This window comes from Camelus dromedarius, chromosome 18 (assembly GCF_036321535.1).
Source record: "Camelus dromedarius isolate mCamDro1 chromosome 18, mCamDro1.pat, whole genome shotgun sequence".
Lineage (NCBI taxonomy): Eukaryota > Metazoa > Chordata > Mammalia > Artiodactyla > Camelidae > Camelus > Camelus dromedarius.
This window is the reverse complement of record NC_087453.1, coordinates 23,246,720-23,271,508: the sequence shown is the minus strand read 5'-3', so window position 1 is coordinate 23,271,508 and position 24,789 is coordinate 23,246,720. Positions and strand designations below refer to the sequence as shown.

Below are 24,789 nucleotides of genomic sequence, written 5' to 3'. Positions count from 1 at the left end.
CAATGGCGACGCGAGGCCCAAAGAGCAGACCCCCAGGAGTCCACCAGTCAGGACGCAGCGCTACCTTAGCGTGACCACCCCTTACCCCAACACATTCTTACCTTCTTCGCAAACAGCCCGTGGCGGAACAAGGCTCCGGAGGCTGTCGCCCTCCCCTGGTGCTGCCCTCAGGCTCCCAGCGTTGCTCTTCCGGGGCAGCGGCTCCTCCGCAGGGGGCTTGGGCAACGCCCCGCCCCCACGACACCTCCAAGGCCTGCCGCAGAGGGCCATCAAGGCGGGCTCTGCAGTGCCACACCCCGCTCCAGAACCCATGAGTTAGGAGAGGTGCCAGCGGCTGCGGGAGGCCGTGTGGGCCGCCCTCCGGGCCAGAGGGAGGAGGTGGAGCAGATGAAGAGCTGCCTCCGAGTGCTGTCCCAGCCTATGTCCCCTCGGCTGGCGGCGCTGAGCTGGCCGCTGACCAGCAGGAGCGCGAGGGGGCCCTCAAGCTGCTGGCCGACCTGTGCGAGCAGCTGCACAAGGCCACAGACTTCTGCCTGTCAGGCATGCACGTCCTGGTGCGCGGGTACCTGGAGGCGGGGCCTGCGGGGCGCGGGACGCAGGCGCAGCTCGGCCGCACGTGCATCCGGAACGTGGGCGCCATCCCAGAGCAGGTGCCGGGCCTCGGCGCGCTGCTGCGCCTGCTGGATCCAGACGCCTGTGACTCCGCGCGTGTCGAGGCCCTCTTCATCATCTACTGTGAGTGTCCTGTGGGCTGCTGGGCTGGGGCTCGGGTCCCCAAGGGCCGGCACCAGCCGATGGATCTGCTTGGAGGCAGAGGGAGAGGGGCCTCGTTGATTCATTTCTTCCCATTACTTGTTGGGACCCTTCTGGGTGCTGGGGACAGAACTGTGAGCTTCGCACAGACCCCATCGGTCAGAGAGCCAGATCCTAACCACACAGGACGAGGCTCAGCTCGAGTACTTTAGGCCTGACAGGGCTTCTCGGCCTCGGCGCTGTTGACATCTGGGACCCAATTGCTCTTTGTCGTGGGGAGGGGGACAGCTCTCGACGAGGTTGCATGAGTGTCCTGGCAACATGGCAGGTGGCTTCTCCCAAAGAGTGCAATCCAGGATGCCAGGCAGGAGCAACAGGAACTACAATGACCTTTATCTTTTGTTTTTTGTACCTCTTAAAACGCACCCCTATCTTGTTCCTCCCCCATTCCCTCTACCCTCTGGTAGCCCCTACGTATGTGACTCTGTTTCCTTTTTTGTTGTATTCAATAGTTGTGTTTTTTAGATTCCGCATATAAGTGATAACAGTATTTGTCTTTCTCTGAATCATATGCTTTAAAAAGATAAATTGTACAGACTGTGGAATTATATCATAATTAAAAATATTTAAACGTAAAAAAAAAAAAAAGCACAGTGGAAAATCTGGCTACTAATGGGACCCCAGGAATCTCTGCAAGGCGGTCTCAGATCCATTCTCGCAGGCAGAGCACACACCCAGTGCTGCCCTTCTGTTGCCAGGCCAGGCTGGAGGCAGGAATTCTACAAACCATGTCACCAGGAAGGAAAGCACATGTTCTCCTGATTCTCCCATCCCTCTCGTATCCAAACTGGACCTGGGGTCTGAGAAGCAAGTTGTAGGACCCTTCTCAGATCCCCCCCACCCAGGGCTGTTTCCCTCCAGTTCCTCTCCTCTCTGCCACAAGTCGTACAATGTCGTTTAGTCTCAGGAGGTAACTGGAGTGTGGGGGAAGGTGAGCAGGGAGTGGCTGCCTCTACCAGAGCCTGTTATTTTTCCAAACTTTTGCATCTTTCATCTGGATAACAGCTTCTGAAACTCAAAGGTGCATTTATCCTCTATTTCTGTAAAACAGTCTCCCTTGAGACAGATGCATTACATTTATCTGCTGCCTAATTTTGTCAAAATAAAACAATCCACACTGAGATGAAGGCATCAGTGAAAACTCTGCCTCAGTGAGAGCTCTTCAGTGACACCAACAGGCACACTTTATAACTACATGTCAGAAGTCTATACACTCAAGGCTGATGTATCTCAACTCTGAATATACTCAAAACCATTGAATTGTACACTTTATATGGCTGAATTTTATGTTAGTTTAATTATATCTCAATAAATCTATAATAGAAAGTGATATAGTTACAACAATGACCCTTATTCCTTACAAATTCCAATACTCCTCTATTATTAAAAAGAAACTACAAACCAATATCCCTGATGAATATTGATGTGAAAATCCTCAGCAAATTCTAGCAAATAAAATTCAACACCACATTAAAAGGACTATACACCATGACCAAGTAGGATTTATACATGAAATGCAAGAATGATTCAACATAGGAAAACTAATCAATGTAATACACAAATAACAATGACAAAATGAAGGACAAAACCCACATGATCATCTCAATTGAGGCAGAAAAATCATCTTACAACACTCAGCACCTTTTTATGGTAAACACACTCAGCAAACTAGAAGGAATAGAGGGAGACTACCTCAACATGATGAAAGCTGTACATGAAAAGCTGACCGCTAACATCATACTCAATGGTGAAAGACTGAAATCTGTTCCTCTAAGATCAGAAACAAGGATAACAACTTTCGCCAGTACTATTCAACATACTACTGCGAGACCGGTTAGACAAGAAACAGAAATAAAAGGCATCCAAATTGGAGAGAAGTAAAGTTATCTCTCTTTTCAGATGAAATCATATGCAGAAAGCCCTAAAGACTACATACACACACACACACACACACACACACACACACAAACAAACACACACACTTTACAACTAACAAATGAGTTCAGCAAAGTTGCAGGATACAAAACCAACACATGATAATCAGTTGTACTTCTATAAATTAACAATGACCAATCCAAAAAGGATATTAAGAAAATAATCCCATTTACTACAGCAAGAAAAAGAATAAAATGCTTAAGTGTAAACATAACCAAGGAGGTGAAAGATTCATACAGTGGAAACTACAACACATTGTTAAAAGTAGTCAAAGTCAATATAAATAAGTGAAAAGATATTCCATGCTCATGATTGAGAGTCTTAATATTGTTAAAATCAAAAGTCATATGCACTTCATATTTACTGCAGCATTATTTACAAAAGCTAAGATAATGGAAACAACCTAAGTGTCCATCAGCAGATGAATGGATAAAAAAGATATGGTATATATGTGTCAGAATATTATTCAGCTATAAAAAAGGATGAAATCTTGCCATTTGTGACAATATGGGTGGACCTTGAGGGTATTTTGCTGAATGAGATGAGTTGGACAGTGAAGGACAAATACTGTGTGATCTCAGTTACAATGTGTAATCTAAAAAAAAAAACAAAAGCTCATAGATACAGAGAATAGATTGATAGTTGCCAGAAGCTGGGAGGCAGGGGGCAAAATGGGTGAAGGAGGTCAAAATGCCCAAACTTCTTGTTATAAAATAAGTAAGTCATGTGGATGTAATGTACAGCCTGGTGACCATAGTTAATAATACTGTACTGTGTATTTGAAACTTGTAAAGAGAGTAAATCTTAAAAGTCCTCATCACAAGAAAATATTTTTGTAACTCTGTATGGTAACAGATGTTAACTAGATTTATCATGGTGATGATTTTGGTGATATACACAAATGTCAAATAATTATGTCATACATCTGAAACTAATGTAATATATGTCAACTGTAGCTCAATTTTAAAGTTAAGTTAAAATTTAAAACCACAGTGAAGTATCATCTCACACATTAGGATGGCCACCATTAAAAGAACAGGAAATAACAAGTGCTGACAAGGATGTGGAGAAATGAGAACCCTTGTGCCCTATGGGTAGGAATGGAAAATGGAAACTAGTGTGGAGGTTTCTCAAAAAATTAAAAATAGTACTATTGTATCATCCAGCAATCCCACCTCTAGGTATATATCCAAAAGAATTTAAAGCAGGACCTTGAGGAGATATTTGCACTCATGTTCATCACAGCATTATTCACAAACACCAAGAGATGAAAGCAACCCAAATGTCCATTGACAGAGGAATGGATAAAGAAAATGTGGTATGTCCATACAATGGAATATTATTCGGCCATAAAAAGAAGTAAATTCCATCACATGCTACAACTCAGATGAACCTAGAGGACATTATGCTAAGCAAAATAAGCCAGCCACAAAAGGACAGATACTGTATGATTCCACTCATATTAAGTACCTAAAGTAGTCAAATCATAGAAACAAAGTGGAAAGGCAGTTGCCAAAGACAAGGGGGTTAGTAGAAGGGGAATTAGTGTTTAGTGGGTATAGTTTCAGCTTTGCAAGATGAAAAAGTTCTGGTATCTGTGGCACAACAATGTAAATATACTTAACACTGCTGATCTGTACATTTTAAAAGGGTTAAGATGGTAAATTTAATGTTATGAGTTTTTTAACCACAACAAAGAAACCCCCCCCAACACACACACACAAAAACTTTAAGATAAGTGAAAGAAGCCAGACACCAGTCACTGTATGACTCCATTTATGTGAAATTGAAGAATCAGCAAAACCAATTTATGGTGATAGAAATCAGATTGGTGGTTGCCTATGGGGCCAGAGATTGAATAGAAAGGAACAAGAAAAAAAGCTTCTATGTCTTAGGGTGGTGATTACATGGGTGTAGAGAGATATAAAAAGTCTAAAATTTCAGTAAGCTACATATTCATGGACTTACGTGCACTACTCTGTAAGTCATACTTCAACAAAAATTGAAACAACACCAAAAAGCGTGTCATGGGATTTGACATAACACACCAAAAGGGGAACAAGAAAGGCAAAACAAAGCACAGGACAGGACATGTTGCAAACAGCAGAGGGTCAAGTTCAAGGATCTAGAGGTTTCAAATGCTTCTTCTAAATAGAGAGAATGGCTAAAATGATGCTAGAGGACTTCAAAGTCAGGTCAAAAAAAGCCATGCACTCCTGCTTTGTTCTCATGGGAACTGGGGGTTTATTGCATACAAGCACTGCACAGCCTCACCGCTCCCTAGTTCACTGCTAGCTCTTGGAAAATCAAGAAGCTGCAAGATTCACAGGAACCCACTACCAGTGGTCACAGCTGCCTGTGATTTACAGAAGAGAGGGCGGAGGGCACTGCAAAACCTCACATTTGCCATCTTCTGATGTCCTTGCAGCTTCCCCTCTCCATTTCTAGAGGAGCAATCATGTCTCTCCTTCTCTTCCCCCTTCCATATCTACTGCAAGCACCTCTTGCATAGAACCTAATCCGGAGCAAACCTGACAAGGAGTTCTGGAAAATGTCGTCCCCAGGGGTCAGCCCCTCTGATAAAGAGGAGAACAGAGAAAGGAATGGAGATAAATGTTGATTGCAAAAACGCCAGTGTTGGTATTTTTTAAATTGGTATTTTTTTTAATTGCTGCTGAGGTTGAATGTTTTCCCTAGACTTTCTTACTGGGCTTGCCATTTTGTGGTATACAATGAAGAAGCTGTTGTTTTACGAAGTTCCATTTTTGCAGGGAGAAAAAAAGCCAGTGTAAGGGTAGACTTGTGTTTTATGTCTACCTCAGGTGACCCTGCTGAGAACGATTGAGACCTAAGTCCTCAAGCTAGTAATAGACACCACTATGCCTGCAGCAACTGAATACCAAGTCCCCTAACCAGGAGGAGAATCACTGCTCCCAGCTACTGAGCAATTACCGAGAGCCAGCACCGCACTGGCTCATCCCATGGCATCCATTTTACAGTGAAGAGACAGGTTTAATTTTTTTTTTAATTTCCTTGTGCATTTTTCCTCTTCACAGTAATCCAGTTCTTCCCTGTGCAGCATTGTCCCTTGTCAAAGCTGGAGCCTAAGACTTGTTGCCTCGAGGAGGGGGCTGGAAGGATTCCAGCTAGAACAGAGAAGACCATCTGCTCGGAAGAGGGCTGAGCTTAGGAAAGTCCCTACAGAAAGAAAGAAGGGGACGCCTTCCCTATGACTTGAAATGAAGTGGAGGAAGGGCAGGAGTCAGGATGCTAGGGTCCTGACACCCCCACACTCTAGGGTCAAAACCCTGGAGTGGGATGAGGATGGTGTATACAAATTCCAAATACGTTTAAAGATCCAAGAGCAGGAGGGATTTGGCCTGGCTGCTAAGGGTGCCACAGGCCACCATGGGCCATGGTCAATCTGATACCTGAGCAATAGATCAAAAATAGTGAAGAAATTGAATTATCTCCAGAAACTGATGTGTATGGTTAACCCTAGGGAAGGTAATATTGGGGAGCCCTATGAAGGAGGCTTTGAATTCTGTGCATTATGAACCCCACGTGAGACAGGAAAGAAGGGGGCAGGGCATAGCTATTAATGGAATGACACAGCAGTGAGCACCAAGTTGGTGGAAAATCCAACTCTAAGTAGACCTTGAGCCCCCAGATGGCCAGAGACTTGACTTCAGTAGAACTTGAGCTTCATTGTATGCTCACTGTAATATATTAGCATGGTAAATGACACACACACAGGCATATGATATTTCCAAGGTTAACCATAAAAGGTCCAAAAGTGGGCAGTACCCAATTCCCGGGAATCCCAGCCCCTTCCCCAAAGTAGTTGGAATAATCCTCCCACTTTTTAACATATGAAGTTACTGAGCACATAAAAACTAACAACCCCACACCTCATGGCTGCTCTCCCTTCTGAGTGTGTATGGAGTGTGTACCTACTTTTACTTTAAGCTAAACACCCACCCCCATGTCTCGTGGCCTCTCTGGCCTTCTGAGATGGCCTATACTCAGTCTATGGAGTGTGTATCTCTCTGAATAAATCTAATTTTACTGTACTACGTTTTGCTTTTGAATTCTTTCCTGCACAAACTCAAGGAGCCTTACTTGATGGGGTGAGTCCCAGGGACTCGTCCAAGACCTGGGACGTGGCCATCCTCTCGTGCCCCATTTTCTTGTATCACATGGATGCCTGTGGTAAATTGCAAAAATATTCACAATTTTTTACCCCCTCCCTGCATGCACACCCTCTGCAATCTGACTTTGCTGCTCCTCCTATCAAGAAGTGAAGTCTATTTTCCATCCCTTGAATCTGCTCTGGTCTTGTGACATGCTTTGGCCAAAAAGCAATGTGGAAGAAGTAACACTGTACCTTGTAACTTCTGCTCCCTCTCAGAACTGCCCCCTCAACTGAACAAGCCCGGACTAGCCTCCTGGAGGGTGAGCAACCACATGGAAGAGAACTGAGGTGGCCCAGGTGACAGTCAGCCAACCCCAGTAGCAAAGCCACCTAGCCAACCTGACACTGATCTCAAGTGCATGGCAATCCCAGTCAAAAATCAGCTGATGATGGACATTTGGGTTGTTTCCGTATCTTGGCTATTATAAATAGTGACTGCTATGAACATTTGGTTCCATGTGTCTTTTTGAATTATATTTTTCTTCAGCTATATGCCCAGGAGTGGGATTGCTGGATCAGATGGTAAGCCTATTTTTAGTTTTTTAAGGAACCTCCATGCTGTCCTTCATAGTGACTGCACCAGTTTACATTCTCACCAAAATTCATCAAATTGTGCATCTGAAATATGTGTAGTTTACTGTACAGGAACCCCACCACAATAAAGGTGTTATCAATCAATCATAATCACCAATGAGGAAAAAAAATCGGCTGAGATGTGTGGAACCACGGAGCCAAGCCCAGACAGAAGTATCAACCCACAGAATCACCAACTAAATAAATGGTTTTATTGTTTCAAGCTATCACACTTTTGGGGTGGTTTCTTACACAGCAATACAATGCCTTACTTAGTAAAATAAAATTAGTTTTAAGTAAAACTGGAGAAAAAAAGAAATAGCTGAGAAAGGACTTCACATAGTTGAGGGTCTGATTCAAAAGTTCCTTGTGAGGATGACATGGAGGTCCTGAGGGTCTGGTGGAATTTTCTAGGCCTGTGGTCTGTTCAAAGAGGCTGTAATACACAGGTCTCCTCAACAGGAGAACAAGTAGAGGAAGCAATGGGATTTAGCAGTGGTGCCAATGCAAGGTCCCAAAGGGCCACACAGTACCAGCCGCACCTCAACAGACCCAGTGCAAAGTGCTCAGGAAGCGGGCCAGACCACCCTCCTAGACGGTACTCACACCCAGACCCCCAGACAGTGTTGCCAAGTCCAAACTCATTCTGCTCGCCACACGACAGGCCAATAAATCGGGAGATGCGGTGTTGGGGCAAGGAATAGCGACTTTATTCGGAAAGCCGGCAGGCCGAGAGAATGGCAGGCTAATGTCTTGGAGAACCATCCTGCTCTAGTCAGAATACAGGCTCCTTTTATACAAAAAATAAGGGAGGGAGAGGGAAAATAAGGGAGGGGGTGTGGTTGATTTTTGTAATTTTCTTGCTGCAGGCATTCTTTGTTCTTGCAGCCATCCCCGTGGGCTAGGTCGTGGTGTCCCTGTAAACCTCCAACAAAACAAAGGTTATTCTCTACTACAACAGTGCTCAGACCCAAGTCCCAGCATCCCGCCCCAGGAAGAAACTTCAGCTTCCTCTGCACCCAGGACCCTGTGGAGTAAGAAGGAAGGAGGGAAGCACTGAAAGCTCGAGCTTTTTTTTTTTTTTCCTGGAAGAGATCCAGTTAACCTAAAAGAGAATGATGGCGGTATATATCGTCCTAACTCCACCCCATACATGCAACCATATTTCTATTTTTATTTTACAGAGCAGGAAACTGAGGCACAAAGTGCTTACATGATCACTAAGGTCACACAGGCAGATCTGGGTAAAGCCAAGATTTGAACCCAGACAGTGCAGCTAAAGGGGCTGTCAGAGCCTAGAAGGGCCTGGGATTGCTTTAATTGGCAAACAAGCCTTTTCTTCCTAACAGCCAGTGTGATGGGTGTTAACCAAGGAAGTTTAGATCAGTTGCAGAAAATTAAGATGCCCCGAACATAAATTTTTGCACAATCTGATTGTGTTACATTTGGACCCCAGGTAAAGGAGGTTTAGGGAGTTGCCCATGATTATACAATTAGAAATGGGGTCTGTGCCCACCCTGCACTGCCAAAAGGAGGCCTCCAGGAGGCCTGTTTTTTAATAAATCCTCTTTCTTAAGTAAATGTTACCCCCTTTATTTCCTACATATCATCAGTAAGGATGGCTATTATATTTAGCCTTTACATTGTGCTGAGCCCTCCGGCACATATCTCAAATAATTCCTGCAATACCATTCTTAGGAAGAGATCATTTTACAGATGAGGTAACAAAGGCTCAGAGATGACAAGTGACTTCGTTTTGTTTTTTTTTTAACATTTGTTTATTGAGTAATAGTCACTTTACAATGTTGTGTCAAATTCCAGTGTAGAGCACAATTTTTCAGTTATACATGAACATACATATATTCATTGTCACATTTTTTTTCGCTGTGAGCGACCACAAGATCTTGTATATATTTTCCTGTGCTATACAGTATAATCTTGTTTATCTATTCTACATTTTGAAATCCCAGTCTGTCCCTTCCCAACCCCCGCCCCCTTGGCAATCACAAGTTTGTATTCTATGTCTATAAGTATGTTTCTGTTTTGTATTTATGTTTTCTTTTGTTTTGTTTTGTTTTTAGATTCCACATATGAGTGATCTCATGTGGTATTTTTCTTTCTCTTTCTGGCTTACTTCACTTAGAATGACATTCTCCAGGAGCATCCATGTTACTGCAAATGGCGTTATGTTGTCGGTTTTTATGGCTGAATAGTACTCCATTGTATAAATATACCACTTCTTCTTTATCCAGTCATCTGTTGATGGACATTTAGGCTGTCTCCATGTCTTGGCTATTGTAAATAGTGCTGCTATGAACATTGGGGTGCAGGTGTCATCCTGAAGTAGGGTTCCTTCTGGATATATGCCCAGGAGCAGGATTCCTGGGTCATACGGTAAGTCTATTCCTAGTCTTTTGAGGAATCTCCATACTGTGTTCCATAGTGGCTTCACCAAACTGCATTCCCACCAGCGGCAACAAGTGCCTTTGAAAGGTCACACAGCCAGGAAAAGGCAGGCTCAATTCTTGATCCACAGTTGGACTGACTTGCAGGCATACTATGACAGCCGTGCTCATCTCCCTCCCAGGGTGCCAAGGACAGGGCCTGGAAAGGGGCATTAAGGTTTTGGCACAGTGATTACAGGAACTACTGCCCAGACACGAAAGCCGGAAACCCCTCCACCCATCTTCTTCCTCTTGCACCAGCAATCTTGTCTTGCTGTAGTGAAAACACTTCCCCAAGTAGCCTTGGCCATGAGAAGCAGAAAAAGCCTTGTCCAAGACCCCACTTCAGAGTCCAGCCTCCAGCAGAGGGTAGAATGGCAGACAGTCTAGGGGACCACAGGCGGTGCCCTGTGGCCCTTTTGATGCCCACCCCTCCCTGCCTGGCTCACTCACCTCCCTGCTCCCGGCTGCTGGCACTGCTCCTTGTCCTCTCAGGTGAGTAGGTCTGGGACAGAAGAGGGTCCACCCCTGGCTCATCCTATAAAGGGCCCCAGCAGGGGCTTGACCCCACCAAGATGGAGTGGGAGGAGGGAGATGAGAGCTTTCCTGATCCCAGCAGAGCACAGACCAAGTGTCCAGAGAAGGAGAACTTTTGGGGCAGCACAGGGATCCCAGGCTCAGGGCTTACACTGATGGGCTTCAGCTCTGCCACTTGTGTGCCCATGTCAGATGCTCTCCTATAGAGAGCCACTCATAGGCCCTTTCTCTAGAGGTGCTGTGAGTATTAAATATAAGAATGGTGAGCTTCAGCCCAGGATCAGCTACATAATTTGCCCAGCCCAGCGCAAAATGAAAACAGGTCCTTTGTACAAAAATTATTAAGAATTTTATGACAGCAACAGTAGAGCATTAAGGCAAGCATGAGTCCCTTCTAAGCACGAGGCCTTTTGCAACTCTACAAATCATACGTCCACAAGCCAACAGGGCTGTATAAAATGGGGCTAATTCTAGGACCCACCTCATAACTGGAGGATTCAACAAAATAATACCTGTAAATACTTGGCACAATGTAAAGATTTAATAACTGACGGCAATTATTATCATACTCATGTCTCCCCTAAGTCAGCCTAAGGCTGAGTTAGCCTGAGTTTTGGGGCTTCTGGGTATAGCTCAGCCTCTGAGCCCAGAACCCTCTGATCCACCAGACAAGCTGTGTAGCTCTTAGTGGGCTCATTCCATCCCCTACCCATCCGGGTCTCTGCCCCACACCCTACTGAAATCTAGATTCTGTTCATCATACCTTGGGGCCCCCAGGATGGTCACCCCAAGAGAAGCCCCTGTGGGGCCCAGGTGTGGAGTCAGACCTGGATGCTCCCTCACTCACTGGCTGTGACTTGAGGACCCCCTCTCTTCTCCAAGCTGGTTTCCTTGATTATAAAGTGTGAATCATAATTCCTAGTCTCTCATTTCACAAATACTTTTGAGTGTCCACTATGTGTTAGGCAGTAAGCTGGGAAATCATGTATCAAAATGAACTGGGATCAAATATATTCAAAATATTTTTGGAAAATGTTGATTTCTACCAGGCTTTCAAAAGGGAACCCCTTGACAGGGATCATGAAAACCAGGGTAGGCAGGTGGAAAATGTATGGGAAGGAATCCCAGAGCTGTGGGAAAGGGTTGGTCCAGTTCCACGGACAAGGTACAGACAAAGCTCCCAGGGCATTTCCCAAAGTCCAATGACAGCACGGAAGGAGAATCAAAAAGGGGAAAGTGAGAAGGGACAGGGAGCCTTATTCCAGGCTCCAGTTTCCTCCCTGCCATTTCGCTTACTCAGACTTGCCCTAGCTGGGATAAGAATCATGGGACTTCCTGAACCCTCGCCTTTTCCCAGTGCCTCTTCTCCATCAGTTCTCCCTTTCTCATCACACACAGAAGCTTCATCTTCATAAATTTGTTAACAGCTTTACTGAGGTGCAATTGACATACAATGAACTGTACATATTTAAGGAGTACAGATGACACTTTTTGTGGGCATTGGACATGTTTCACATTTATGAACTTACCGCCCAGATAATCAAGGTGATGAATACATCTAACACTTCCAAAAATTTCCTGGTGATTCAGCCTTTCCACTCCTCCTCCTCCTCCCCAGGCAACTGCTCACCTGCTTCCTGCCACTATAGATTAGTTTGTGTTTTCTAGACTTTTATACAACAAACATCATACATCATGTATTCCTCTTTGCGTAGCTCCTTTTACTCATCATAATCATTCTGAGATTGATTCATGTTGTTGCACATGTCAATAGTCACATCTTTTCATTTCTATCTACTGTCGGGGTAAATCACAGTTTGTTTTACCACTCACCTACTGTCAGACATTTGGGTTGCTTGCAGTTTGGGGCTATTACATATAAAGCGTCTGTGAACATTTGTGTAAAAGTCTTTGGGTGGACATATGCTTTCATTTCTCTTGGGAAAATACCTAAGAATAAAATGAGTAGATCATATGGTAGGTGATTATTGAACTTTTTAAGACACTGCCAAAATGTTTTCCAAAGTGGTTGCACTATTTTACGTTTTCATCATCAGTGTATGGGGATGGTGTTTCCCCCGCATCCTTGCCAACACTTGGTATGGTCAGTCTTTTCAATTTTCAGTTGTTCTGAAAGTGTGTAGTAATATCTCATTGTGCTTTTAATTTGCATTTCTCTACTGTGTAATAATGTTGAACATCTTTCATGTGCCTCCTTTTTGAGGAAGGTCTGTTCAACTCCCATTTTTAAATTGTGTTTCTTATTATTGAATGTTGAGAAGTCTTTATATATTCTGGTTGCAAACCTTTTTATCAGATGTATGCCTTGCAGAGATTTGCTTCTACCCTGTGGCTTGTCTTGTCATTCTTTCACAAGTGTCTTTTGAGTTCCTTTCAAACAAGATTTCTTAATTTTTATTAATATAGCCACTCCAGCTTTCTTTTGATTAGTGTTAGTATGATATATTTGTCCATCATTCTCCTTTTAACGTATTTGCACATTTCTATTTAAAGTGGATTTCTTACAGGCAACGTATAGTTGGATCTTACTTTTTTATCCAATCTGACAATCTCTAACTTACTGAAAGTATTTAGACCATGTACATTTAAAGTAATTTTGATATGATTAGGTTTACTGTTAACTTCCTGTTTGTCCTACTGGTTCTTTGTTCTTTTTTCCCCTCTTTTTCTGTCTTCTTTTAGTACTTTAATATTTTATAAGGTTATTTTACCTCCTTTATTAGCTTATTAGCTACAACTCTTTATTTTGTAATTTAGTGGTTGCTTTAGGGTTTATAATATATTTCTTTAACTGATCACCATCTACCTTTAAGCAATATCGTACCATTTCACATATAGTGTAAGAACCTTAAGATGGTATATTTCCCTACCCCCCCGCCTTTATTCTATTGCTGTATTAACTTTGCTGATACATGCGTTATAAGCCTCACAATAGAGCAGTATTATATTTTATTATTTGGGAGCCTAGCTTTTCAGATTTGCTGGATGGGACTAGAGTACTTCTCTCTGGGTTGAATACTCTCTTCTGTAGTCTACCCATTGCCCCATCAGTCATGAGGTTTTCCTGTCCGACAGGCAGGAACTGGCAGTATTCCCAGCCCTGCCCTGAGCGGCGGGCACAGTTCAGTGCATACGTGTGAGGAAGCAGCCTGAGGCCAGGGAAAGGACCACCAGAAAGTATCGAGAGAATAAGATCCGACTGATTCAAATCATTGTGTTTGGGGGTGAGTGTTGCTGAACTTCTTGGAAGTAAGGACACCAAGGACAAACAGAATCCCTAGGATTAAACATGGGGTGTGAACTTGGTCACAAATGTGAGGCAGTTCTTAGTGGCTAATGACGCATTCTTAGCTGAAAATGGGCAGGAAAAGAATTTAGAATTCCACAGCCCTTCCCCTGATCCTCTTAGAAGGGAATGTTTGCTTCATCTTTCTGCTCCTCCACCTCACTCGAAACTGAGAAACACCATGAGATACTGCACACTTAAGTCTTGGAGTGAGATCGAATTATTCCCAAGGACTGAGGGGAGCACAGATTAAGGGAAACTCGGGGCACAAAACCGATGAGCCTGTGGTGAGCAGAACTTTGTCACCTGATCTGTGTCCAAATCCTGGTCATGACATCTACTGACGGTTTCCCTCAGGTATCTTCACCTCTCTAAGCACTAGTTTTCTCTCAAAAATGGAGGACCTCACAGAGTTCTTGGATGGAGTGCCTGTGGTGATGTTCGTAACCCAGGTGTAGAAGAACTTCCACGGGAGGCCTCGGCCCTCTTTCTCTGAGCCCAGTCTGAGGCCAAACTCAACCAGTCAACCTATCACCAAACCAGACCCACTTCACAACGCATCAACAGGTGTTGTAGTATGTTGAAGGAGCCACAGGAGGCAGGAAGGGCCTCTACACCGAACATCACAGCACACAAACTTTACATGATACATTTGAAGGTTAAGAGCAGTGACTCCAGAAACAGACTGCAAGGGGTTGGATTGAGGCTCTGTCACCTTCTTTTTGGCTGATGTGTTAGTTTGCTAGGGCTGCCATGACAAGGTACCACAGGCTGCAGGTTTAAACAACAGAAATTTATTTTTCACAATTCTGGAGGCCTGAGGTCCAAGATGAAGATGTGGGCAGTTGGTTTCTTCTGAGGCTCTCTCGTTGGCTTGCAGATGGCTGTCCTCGCTCCATGTTTTCACGTGATTCCCTAATCTCCTCTTCATATAGGGACACCAGTTATATCGGGTTAGGACCTACCTGGGTGACCTCATTTTAACTTAATCACTTATTTAAAGACCTTATCTCCAATGCAATCACATTCTGAGGTAACAGGGGTTAGGACTTCAATCTATGAATTTGGGAGGGAGGCACAGTTCAGCCCAATAGACAGTAATCCTGGGAAAGTTACCCAACCTTCCTGGGCTCTCAAAATCTTCTGCTGTGCGATGGGGATGATGCTGCCCAGCTCAAAAGAGTGTTGGTGGAATAAACAAGACCTGCTGTGCCTGGCACATGGTGAGCTCTCAAGTGCCACCTATTACTCATAAGTTCTCCGTTCAATAGCTCTGTGCTCTCTCTCTCCCCAGCCAGCTGCCTCACCTCCTCTTTTACTCCCCTTTCCACCAGGACTCTTCCAGTGTTCTGAGCACCTGTTCTCAGCCAGCTAACAGCTGGTTTATTTTAAGCTTGCCTCTTAGGGCTCCAAGTCCCTCCCGCCCAGCACGAGGCCTTTCTTCCTCTGTTGCAGGACCTTCTGAGCAGAGCAACGGGGATGAGTGGCAGGTGCTGCAGCCCGAGGGCCCCATGCTAGTGGCAGAAGGTGAGACCCTCCTGCTTAGGTGTACAGTAGTCGGATCCTGCACCGACGACATGATAAAATGGATCAAGGTGAGCAATCAGGACCAACAGGAAATTTATAACTTCAAACATGGCCTCTTCCCCGGAGTGATGCCTGTAATCCAGAAGACACTGGAGCCACTTAACTGCGACTATTCCATCTATATCCACAAAGTCACCAGGGAGCATGCTGGAACCTACCACTGTGTGAGGTTTGATGGCTTGAGTGAGCACTCAGAAAGGAAGCTGGGTGAGGGCACCTCAGTGCTTGTGAAGGGTGAGTATCAGGTCCTGCAGGTCATTGCATTCTGTTCTGCCTCCCAGTATCAGCCACCCTTATCCACAGTCATGCGGTACACACAAAATCTCAGTGGCACACAGCAACTAGTATACCTCATTCACGTTTGCAGGCAGCTGGGGTGGTTCTGTTCTACACGTCTCATTCCAGGGCCCAGACTGGCCAGAGTACATATTTCTCATGGAGATGGCAGAAGCACAAGAGGGCAAGTCCCAACCCCCACAGCACATTTCAAGCTTCTGCTCATATAATGTCTGCTAACAGTCCATCCATTGAAGCAAGTCACATGGCTAAGGTCACAGTCAAGAGACAAGGAAGTGTACCCTGCCACCATGAGGCCACGGCAGGAGTATGGATGTACCACACTGTCAGAGGGGAGTCAGGAACTGGGGCTGGTCACTGAATCTACCACACTCCCCAAGTAATCAGTCATGCTATCTGTGAGTCCACCTTTGGTGACTTGGGCACCCAAATCCTGGGTCTATCATTCAATGGAAGTGTGTTCTTAAATCAGTCACTTCAGCTCTATATCCATCAAGTGCTTAATCTGTAAAATAGGCAACATAATTCCCACTTCAAAGATCATCCAGGTGATGAAATAGAAGCATGGGCGTTTGTGAAACCACCCTGTAAACTGCTGACGTGGAGGGTATCTGTGTGCATGTGTTGGGGCGGGCGGTGAGGGTGGGGGTTCATTTTAACTTAATGCAAGAATTTCAGGAAGTCTTCTCTGGCTCCTTCCAAGCTGGGACAGATGCCTTCTCTTGGTCCAGCAGTCCTCTGGGTTTCCAACTTCAGGGGGATTTTCTGGACCATCTTCACCACCAGACTGAGCACTCCTTCGGGGCAGGACATCTGTGTGTCTTGCCGAGCTTCCTTTCCCCCAGTCCTAGCATCAGCACATAGTAGGTACTGAGAACTTCTTCACTGAGGGAATCAGCTAGTGAACAATGAGCGAATGCAGGAGCGAGTGGCTAAGTGAAGACATCGGAGAGGGAAAGGGAGGGAAGCTATGAGGGAGGAAATGAGTGGACTCGGGAGGAAGAGCAGGAGCAACAAAGTCCTCTCTTTGGTTTCAGGAGCTGGAGACCCAGAGCCAGACCTCCGGATCATCCAACCCCAGGAGTTGGTGTTGGCAACCACTGGAGACACTGTCTTCCTGAACTGTACGGTGCTTGGAGATGGTCCCTCGGGACCCATCAGGTGGTTTCGGGGCACTGGTCTGAGCCGGGAGGCCATTTACAACTTTAGAGGCATTTCCTCCCCCAATGTGACAGCGGTCCAGGCCTCCAACAGCGATTTCAGCATTCTTCTGCATGACATCTCCACTGAGTCTGCAGGCACTTATTATTGTGTAAAGTTTCAGAGGCAACCCAGCAGGCAATACCAATCTGGACAGGGCACCAGGCTCAGAGTGAAAGGTGAGACAGGTGGTCCAGGAGGTGCTGGGGGAGAGGGGGAGGTGGTCCACAAGGAACTTTTTACCATGTCCCAAACAAGCCAGCTCTTCTTAGCCTCAATCCCTTTACATAGGCTGTCTCCCCCTGCCTGGACTCCCTCTTCTTTTCTGTGAAGAACTCCTTCAAGGCCCAGCACAAATAGCCCCTCTTCTGTGAAACCTTCTCCTTCTCACAGGCAGAGTTAATTTCTCCCCATTCAGGGCTCCACAGAACTTTGTACATACTGTTAATGATTCAACAAACATCTCTTACATGCCTGTTGACTGCTCTGCACTGTACTAGATGCTGCAGATACTGCCATGATGCAGACATTGTCCCTACCCCAGAGATGCTCAATCAGATCTAACTAGTCCTTCATAGTCACAGGGTTTGACTTCTAGTCCCCATCCCAGGTAGAAACTGGCAGATTCATCTCAGTGACCTCAGTTTCTAACACAAGGGCTCAGGAAGTGGAGGGATAGAAAGAAAAGGGGAAAGTGAGACTGCTTCTCTCCCTTGCAGCAAAGCGCACCTCTCCCAAAGAGTCAGAATTCACCAGTGAACGTGTAGTCAAGATGTCTCCATCAGGTGAGTGTATCTACCTCCAACTAACTGGAGTTAACCAGTCCTACACATGTAGGGGGTACCAAACATGGCTTGGCCATGGGAAGAAAGCAGTCCCAGACTTCCAGAGCCTATCTGCCACCAAGAAAGTTCCCAGGACTCCATCTCAGCTGTAGAACCAGAACCCAGAGAACCATGTTAAAGCTCAGTGGAAGGAAAGACTTTCTAACAGTGCTAACTATTCAGTGGGCAGTCTTGTCTGCGAGGTAGTGAGCTCCCCATGATTCAGTGCAAGGATACACCGTGAAGCTGTGCATAACTGTGCTGAAGAATGTGGCTTTGTAGCCAGCCTCCGTGGATCGAGCCCTTTGCCAGCTGTGAGATTGTGGACAGGTTGTCTCCCTCCTTGAATCTCTGGTGTCCTGTGCTGTGCACTCGAGGGCATTCAATAACTGAGGGGAACTTGTAATAGAGGTGACCTGGTTAGCCTCCCTGATGCTCAGCCCTGTTCCTGCCACTCTTGGGAGCCAGACCACCTGGTCCCATCACTGCTCTGATACATATGGCCCTGAGCAAATCACTTCCCTACTCGGGGTCTCTCTCCTCATCTATACAAGTTGCTGTCCTACCTTGCATGATGAGTTTGAGGCTCATAGAAGGCAGTTAGGAAGTGCTTAGCTCAGGACCTAGGACAGAGGAGCTGAGCAGCCAATAATGAAAGTAGTTTTCTAATTATTATCAGAGCTCAGGGATGCAGTCAAGGTGATTAAAGGTATAGGCAGGATATTGGGCAAAGCCTCTTTGAGCCCGGGACAGGGAAAGGGGTGGTCTTTGATCTCTTTCAGTGTAGAAAGGGTGTGGCCCCAGAGTTTATACAGAAGCTGAGTCCAACTTCACCATAGGGGCTCTGAGCTCTGGGCTGTCAGGGACTCAACTGGGGTCCTTCCTCAGCCTTCCCCTGTGTCCCCCAGGCCTCCTGTCCATGCTCACACTTGTGGTCCTGGGGCTGAAGACAGTGACCTTGGCTGTACTTCTGCTGGTCCTGGTTGCCCGCCGGAGGAGCCCTTGACAAGAAGATGTCAAAACTTCAGGCCCAGCAGAGCTGTGCTCATCTTAGCATGGGGTGTTGGATGAGGGGTCAGCCCCAGAGTGGATCCTCTGAGTCAGAGAGGGCTCAGGGCTCCCCAGCCACTTCTCTGTCTCCAGTTCCAACCTCTAGATGCCCCCAGACCACGTGACGAACTCCGGGATCACTACACCTGATTTCAGTTCACTTGGTGTAATTCCCCATTGGGTGCTGGGCTCCCCTCTGATGTGCCTTCCTCTCTCTTCTCAGCCTGTTCAAGCCCTCTTTGTCCTTCAAGGCCTTGCCCAGGTCTCTCTCAAGGCCCCTGTCCCTGCTGCAGCCCCTTCTGGAGTGCCCACCCCCTTGCTCTCTGCTCCATATTTTCTCATTCTTCAAGATCCAACTTGGAGTCCTTCCCAAAAGGTTTCCCTGAGCGTCTCTGAGCTTGCCCAGCCAGACCACCTGTGCCCCTCCATCCACATCCTTCTCTCCTCTTTTCCTGCCTTCTTTTCTTCCCTGCTGTGGCTGGCCTGGGTGGCTGTAATAGTTAGAATACAGAGTTGACAACTTTAACAAAACTGTTAAGTAACAGTGGGTCAAACAGTGACTCGAGAAAGTTGGTTTCGGTAGTAATTTTCAAGCATAAGAAAGCCAGGCAATTAGGGGGAACCCTGGTATTGAGACCCAGGATTCTTTGATCTTGTTGCTACCAGGTCCACATCCCAGGCAGAAAGACCAGGGAAGGAGGCAGTACAGGGGAGCATGACATTTTCTTCCAAGGGCAAAGTTAGAAATTTGCCTGCATTATATGTAATTGGCTGGAATGTTGTCACATGGTCACACCTAGCTGCAAGAAGGCTGGGAAATGTAGTCTTTATTCTGGCAAGAGTGTGCCCAGCTGAAATCTGTCACTGAACCAGAGAGTTAATATCAATAGATAACCAGTGACGTCCACCTCCGTGGCATAGAGGCAGCTTCTTCCTTGTTCCATGGGACACCTGAGTTCAGTTCCGAGCAGAAATGGCACCTCTTTGTACCACCTCCTCCACTAGGGCAGCATGATGAAGGGGAGTAGTTCTCAGGAAAAGGATATCTTTCTCCCCAGGGGATATATGACAATGGCTAGAGACATTTTTGGTTGTCACAACTTGGGGGGGGCACTGTTGCCATCTAGTGGGTGGAGGTCCAAAATGCTGCTGAATATCCTATAATGCACAGGGCAGACCCCACAACCAAAAAGTTACCTGGCCCAAAGTATCAGTAGTACTGAGGTTGAGAAGCTCTGGTGTAGGTGAAGCAGGCATGCCCTGGAGTCAGACACGTCTGATTTCTAATCTTGATGCTCCTACTCCCTCCCTGTGTGCCATTAGTAACAAATCAGTCATTGCACCTCTTAGAACATTAGGGAAAATAAAGTGGACTCTGCATTGTATAAGAAATGATTCAATTCAGCATTGACTGAGGGCTTCCTAGGTGCCGAGTGCTCTGTGTATGGTCGGTGCACGAGAACTCCCTTTTCTCTTTCCACGCAAACACTTATTAGCACCTACCATGTGGGGAAGTGGAGCAGTCTGGATTTTTTTTGTTATAACAAACAGGAAAACAGCTTGAACAAAACTAAGCCTAAGGGGCCATTAATTTAGTCTCATGTTTTATGCCAGTTTCAGTGTATCTTGATGACCAGTGTTGTGGGTGGACCAGCCCATGTTGTTCTTATTATGATTGCAAGATGCCCTTCAGTGATAGCCATCACGGAACTCTGAAAAAATAGTTTATTACTTATAAGACCTGTAAATTACACAGCACTCCTGGAGGAGGTGAGGCGGGGGCATGTCACACAGCGAGGTGGTTGACGTGGTCGAGGTCGAGGTCAAAGTTAGGGAGAGAGAGAGGAATGGAGGGAGGGAGAGAGAGGGAAGAGAAAGCGCGCCTGAGGTTCTGTTTTATTGGGTTTGGTGGGCTCACTATTGGTGAATTTAAAACATAAAAGCAAGAATTTAAAGTACAGGAAGAGAGGGGAAGGGTGTAGCTCAGTGGTAGAGTGCATGCTTATCATGCACAGGGTCCTGGGTTCAATCCCCAGTACCTTCATTTAAAAAAAAAAAAGCCTAATTACCTCCCCTCCAAAAGAGAAGATACAAGTAAGCAAATAATAAATAAAGTTTTTAAAAACATGACTGTGAATTACATCTCAATAAAGCTGTTTAGAAAAATAAAAATAAAGTGCGGAAAGAGAAAAAAAAAAAGTAGCTCAAATGATGGGTTATTGAAATCAACCAAGATCGCTAAAACAAAGGAGCCTCAGTTTGGGGAGGAGCCTGACTCCTTATCTAACGTGAGGCTGGCAATGTGTTTATTGGAGATAAACACACGGAAGGGGATGCCTCCTTGAAATGGACACTTCTGGAATCAAAGCTTAAATCAGACAGTCGCATTACAAAAAAGGAAAAAGAAACAACTGTCAGGGTTTACACTGCACTGAGAATTGAATAAATCATTGGATTACCAGACATCAAAAGAAAAGGGTAGATATAATAAATTGAATAATTTGACCCCACAAAAGATATCCAAGTCCTAACCCCTGGAACCTGTGAGTGTTTCCTTATACGGCAAAAAGGACTTTGCAGATGTGATTAAGGATCTTAAAGCGGGGAGGTTGTCCTGAATTATCCAGGTGGACCCTAAATGCAAACACAAGTGTCCTGATTTGACTAAGAAGAGAAGGAGAAGGCAATGTGACCACAAAGGCGGAGATGGGAGTGATGTGGCCACAAGCTAAAGAATGCTGACAGCAAGAATCTGGAAGAAGCAAGGAACAGATTCCCTCAGTGCCTCCCGAGGGAGGATGGCCCCCTAGCACCTAAATTTCAGCCCAGTGATACTGATTGTAGACTTTTAGCCTCCAAAGCTACGAGAGAATAAACTTCTGCTGTTTTATGTAGTATTTGTAGTAATGTGTTTTAGGAGCCAGAGGAAACTAACAGCATGGAACTGGGCTTCTGAACAAACTGGAGATGGTTCCCTCTGCTCCTGAAAACCTCCTCACCCGAAAGGGTCCTGCATGATCTGATCCCTGCAAACCACACCCCCCCCCCACCTCTTCTCCCACCACCATCCCTGAGACTGACTCCACTCTGGCCCCACCTGGGCCTTGGCCACACACGTCGCCTAATTCACCCAAGTCTCTGCTTAACTGTTTCCTTCAAGAGGCCTCCTGGACAGCCCCGTCCACCGTGACATCTTCCTCCTTCTCATTTCCCATTTGCACTTGACATTTTCTTCCCAGCACTTGCTGCTCCAAGTGAATGCCATGCCATGTGTCTGTTTCCTTGATGGCTATTTGCTGTCCCCATGGAATCTGAGCTCACCCAGGCAGGAACCTAATTTTTCACTATTGTAGCCCTTTTCATTCAGTCATAAAAAGTAGTTGAAGGCTAACAATGTGCCAGGCAGATGGTGGAAGGTGGGACTGGGGAAAGGCTAGGATGGGAACCAGGCTGGGGAAGAAACTTGGGGAGCAAGTGAGCTTTGGAGGGTAGGGATGCAGGTGGTACAGGGAGTGGGGTTAGGGGTGAAAGGGGCAGGGCTGAGTGGGGCAGGAGCTGCTGCTGCTGGCGCATCTTCAAGATAGGGGTGAGCCTGGAGGTTGCAGTGGTGGTGGGACTTGGGGATGGGGGCGAGTGGGCAGGCAAATGGAGGGAGGGGCTGGAGCTAGGAAAGGGGGCGGGGAATGGAGCTGGGCCTTCAGCACCACCCCTACCCAGTTTTGTTAAGGATATTTAGGTAAGTGTTATGGAAAGGTAGTTTCAACTTCACACCCTCACATCCCCTTCTAATCAAACTGTAGGCCTAAATACCTCCAGATCATCTAGAGCTGGCTTCCAGAAACCAGACAAGGAAGCACTGTCCTACAGGCCAAAGAGAGAGAGAGGGTGGTGTAGTGGTTAGGAACATACTGGGTGCTCTGGAGGAAAAAAAAAGAGAAAGTAATTGGAATAAAATGATCTGTATTTCAATCCTCAGGTAGATAAGTGAGGTGCAGCCACCTCACCGGAGACCACGTGTTTGCAGTTCCCAGGGTCACCATTTCTCCCAGCCACAAAGGCAGCTATTTTATGGAAAATGAACATTTGTATTTATTGAAATTAGGTCCTATCTCACAGTCAGCTGAACATTCCTCCGGGGTTGCAAATGAAAAATATCGCTTGCCATTTTATCAGTAAACAGAGGATGTTGCAGCCATCAAGACATCACAGTGTAGCTGCTCCAGTGGTGCGCCCTGAGGGAACTAAGGCGCCTGCTGCCAAGCCCTCAGCCGCTGCAGCCACCCCCAGGGTGCCCCCTGAGGAGACTCAGAATGGGAAGCACAGGAAACTGGCCCTAGAGAGCTAAGGCCAGTTTGCATATCAAACAAATGATTTCCATGAGCCAGACTCTTCCTATACATAGAGAAGTGCTAAATTCCTTAACTTGAGATACCTGGTTTTCTTTATTAACAGTAGTCTTTCATACAGGCACCGTAGTGTTCATAGTAGCACTATTTACAATAGCCAAGACATGAAAGCAATCTAAAAGTCCATTGACAGATGACTGGATAAAGAAGTTGTGATGTGTATACACACACACACACACACACACACACACACACACACACACACACACACACACAAATGAGATACTACTAAGCCATAAAAAAGAACAAAATAATGCCATTTGCAGCAGCATGGATGGACCTGGAGATTGTCATACTAAGTGAAGTGAGCTAGAAAGAGAAAGAAATACACCATATGCTATCACTTATACATGGAATCTTAAAAAAAAAAAACGGACACAAATGAACTTATTTACAAAACATAACAGACTCACAGACATAGAAAACAAACTTATGGTTACCAGGGGAATAAAGGGAGGATGAAGGGATAAGTTGGGCATTCAGGATTTACAGATACTAAGTACTATAGATAAAATAGATAAAACAACAAGGTCCCACTGTTTAGCACAGGGACTATATTCAATATATTATAATAGCTTATAATGAAGAATATGAAAAGGAATATCTATCTATCTATATGTATGACTGAATTACTAAGCTGTATACCAGAAATTAACACATCATAAACTGACAATATTTCAATTAAAAAAAAAATAATCTTTTGATCTTCCCCACTACCTAGTCTTTGTTGCAAAAAGTCACATATCCTGGATCCTCCCCTACCTCTTCAGAGCAGTCCCTTAGCGCTACCTGAGATGCTGCCTCCTGGGCTTAAATTCTTCAGAATGTCTGATGAATAAAACATAATTCTCAACTTTTAAGTTGTGCCTTTTCTTCAGTCGACAGGGTCCAAGTACCTGCCCTTTATCCTTGTCAAATTTTAAATCCTATCCAGAGTTCTGCATTCTATACAGATTTCTCACCTGGATATGCAGCTACTCAAGGTTTCATTTATTCACTCCTTCATTAATTCAGCAGAGACATTAAGTGGCTGTTTAATACCAGTGACTACAGATCATGGGAGATAAAATGACAGCTAACACTTGCTGGGGCTTACTAAGTGTGAATCAGTGCTCGCAGTAGTTCACATCACTGCAGAAAAATGTGTTACAGCTTGGTGTTACAGCTCAGTTGTGACAGCAACCTGAATCAGCACAACAGAGCAACCACCACTCAAAGACTCAAAGAACTCAGGTTTAATAACGCCAGCGGGATCAGAAAACTTACCACTGGAAGCTCTGGACCCTCTCTCTAGACACAGGCCTTTATAGGCTGCCAGTTTTACACTTTGCAACATCATATGCAAATAGAGTATAACAGAAGTTGACCAACCAGGAACAAGCTTTGTAGAAATAGACCAATCAGGAGTGAGAGAAGTAACCAATCAGGAGTGAGCTTCATGCAAATAAAGTACTACAAATGGACCAATCAGAAGTTAGGGAAGTGGACCAATCAGAAGTGAGAGTAATAACCAATCAGAAGTGAGCTCAGGGAGCCAATAGAATCTTAGGGGTAAGTAAGCCATTTCAGAGGCAGAAAGTGAGATAGAGCCTCTGGGTCAGGGAACAGGATGGTGCTGCCA

At 45.4% G+C, this 24,789-nt stretch overlaps 1 protein-coding gene, 1 non-coding gene and 1 pseudogene across 2 annotated transcripts; all 3 read left to right on the top strand.

Moving 5' to 3' along the window:
• Nucleotides 1-80: 80 nt before the first annotated feature.
• LOC116147484 (hsp70-binding protein 1-like) lies at nucleotides 81-1,349 on the top strand (annotated as a pseudogene).
• Nucleotides 1,350-10,244: 8,895 nt separating this feature from the next.
• Nucleotides 10,245-21,656, top strand: SIRPB2 (signal regulatory protein beta 2). Its single transcript, XM_010997978.3, has 5 exons — nucleotides 10,245-10,455; nucleotides 15,260-15,625; nucleotides 16,726-17,067; nucleotides 17,608-17,673; nucleotides 18,621-21,656. Exons 1-5 carry the CDS (start codon nucleotides 10,335-10,337, stop codon nucleotides 18,716-18,718), a joined length of 993 nt encoding a protein of 330 aa, XP_010996280.2. The 5' UTR covers nucleotides 10,245-10,334; the 3' UTR covers nucleotides 18,719-21,656.
• Nucleotides 20,734-20,806, top strand: TRNAD-AUC (transfer RNA aspartic acid (anticodon AUC)). The gene has a single exon. It is a non-coding gene; the product is annotated as a tRNA-Asp (tRNA).
• Nucleotides 21,657-24,789: the final 3,133 nt, after the last annotated feature.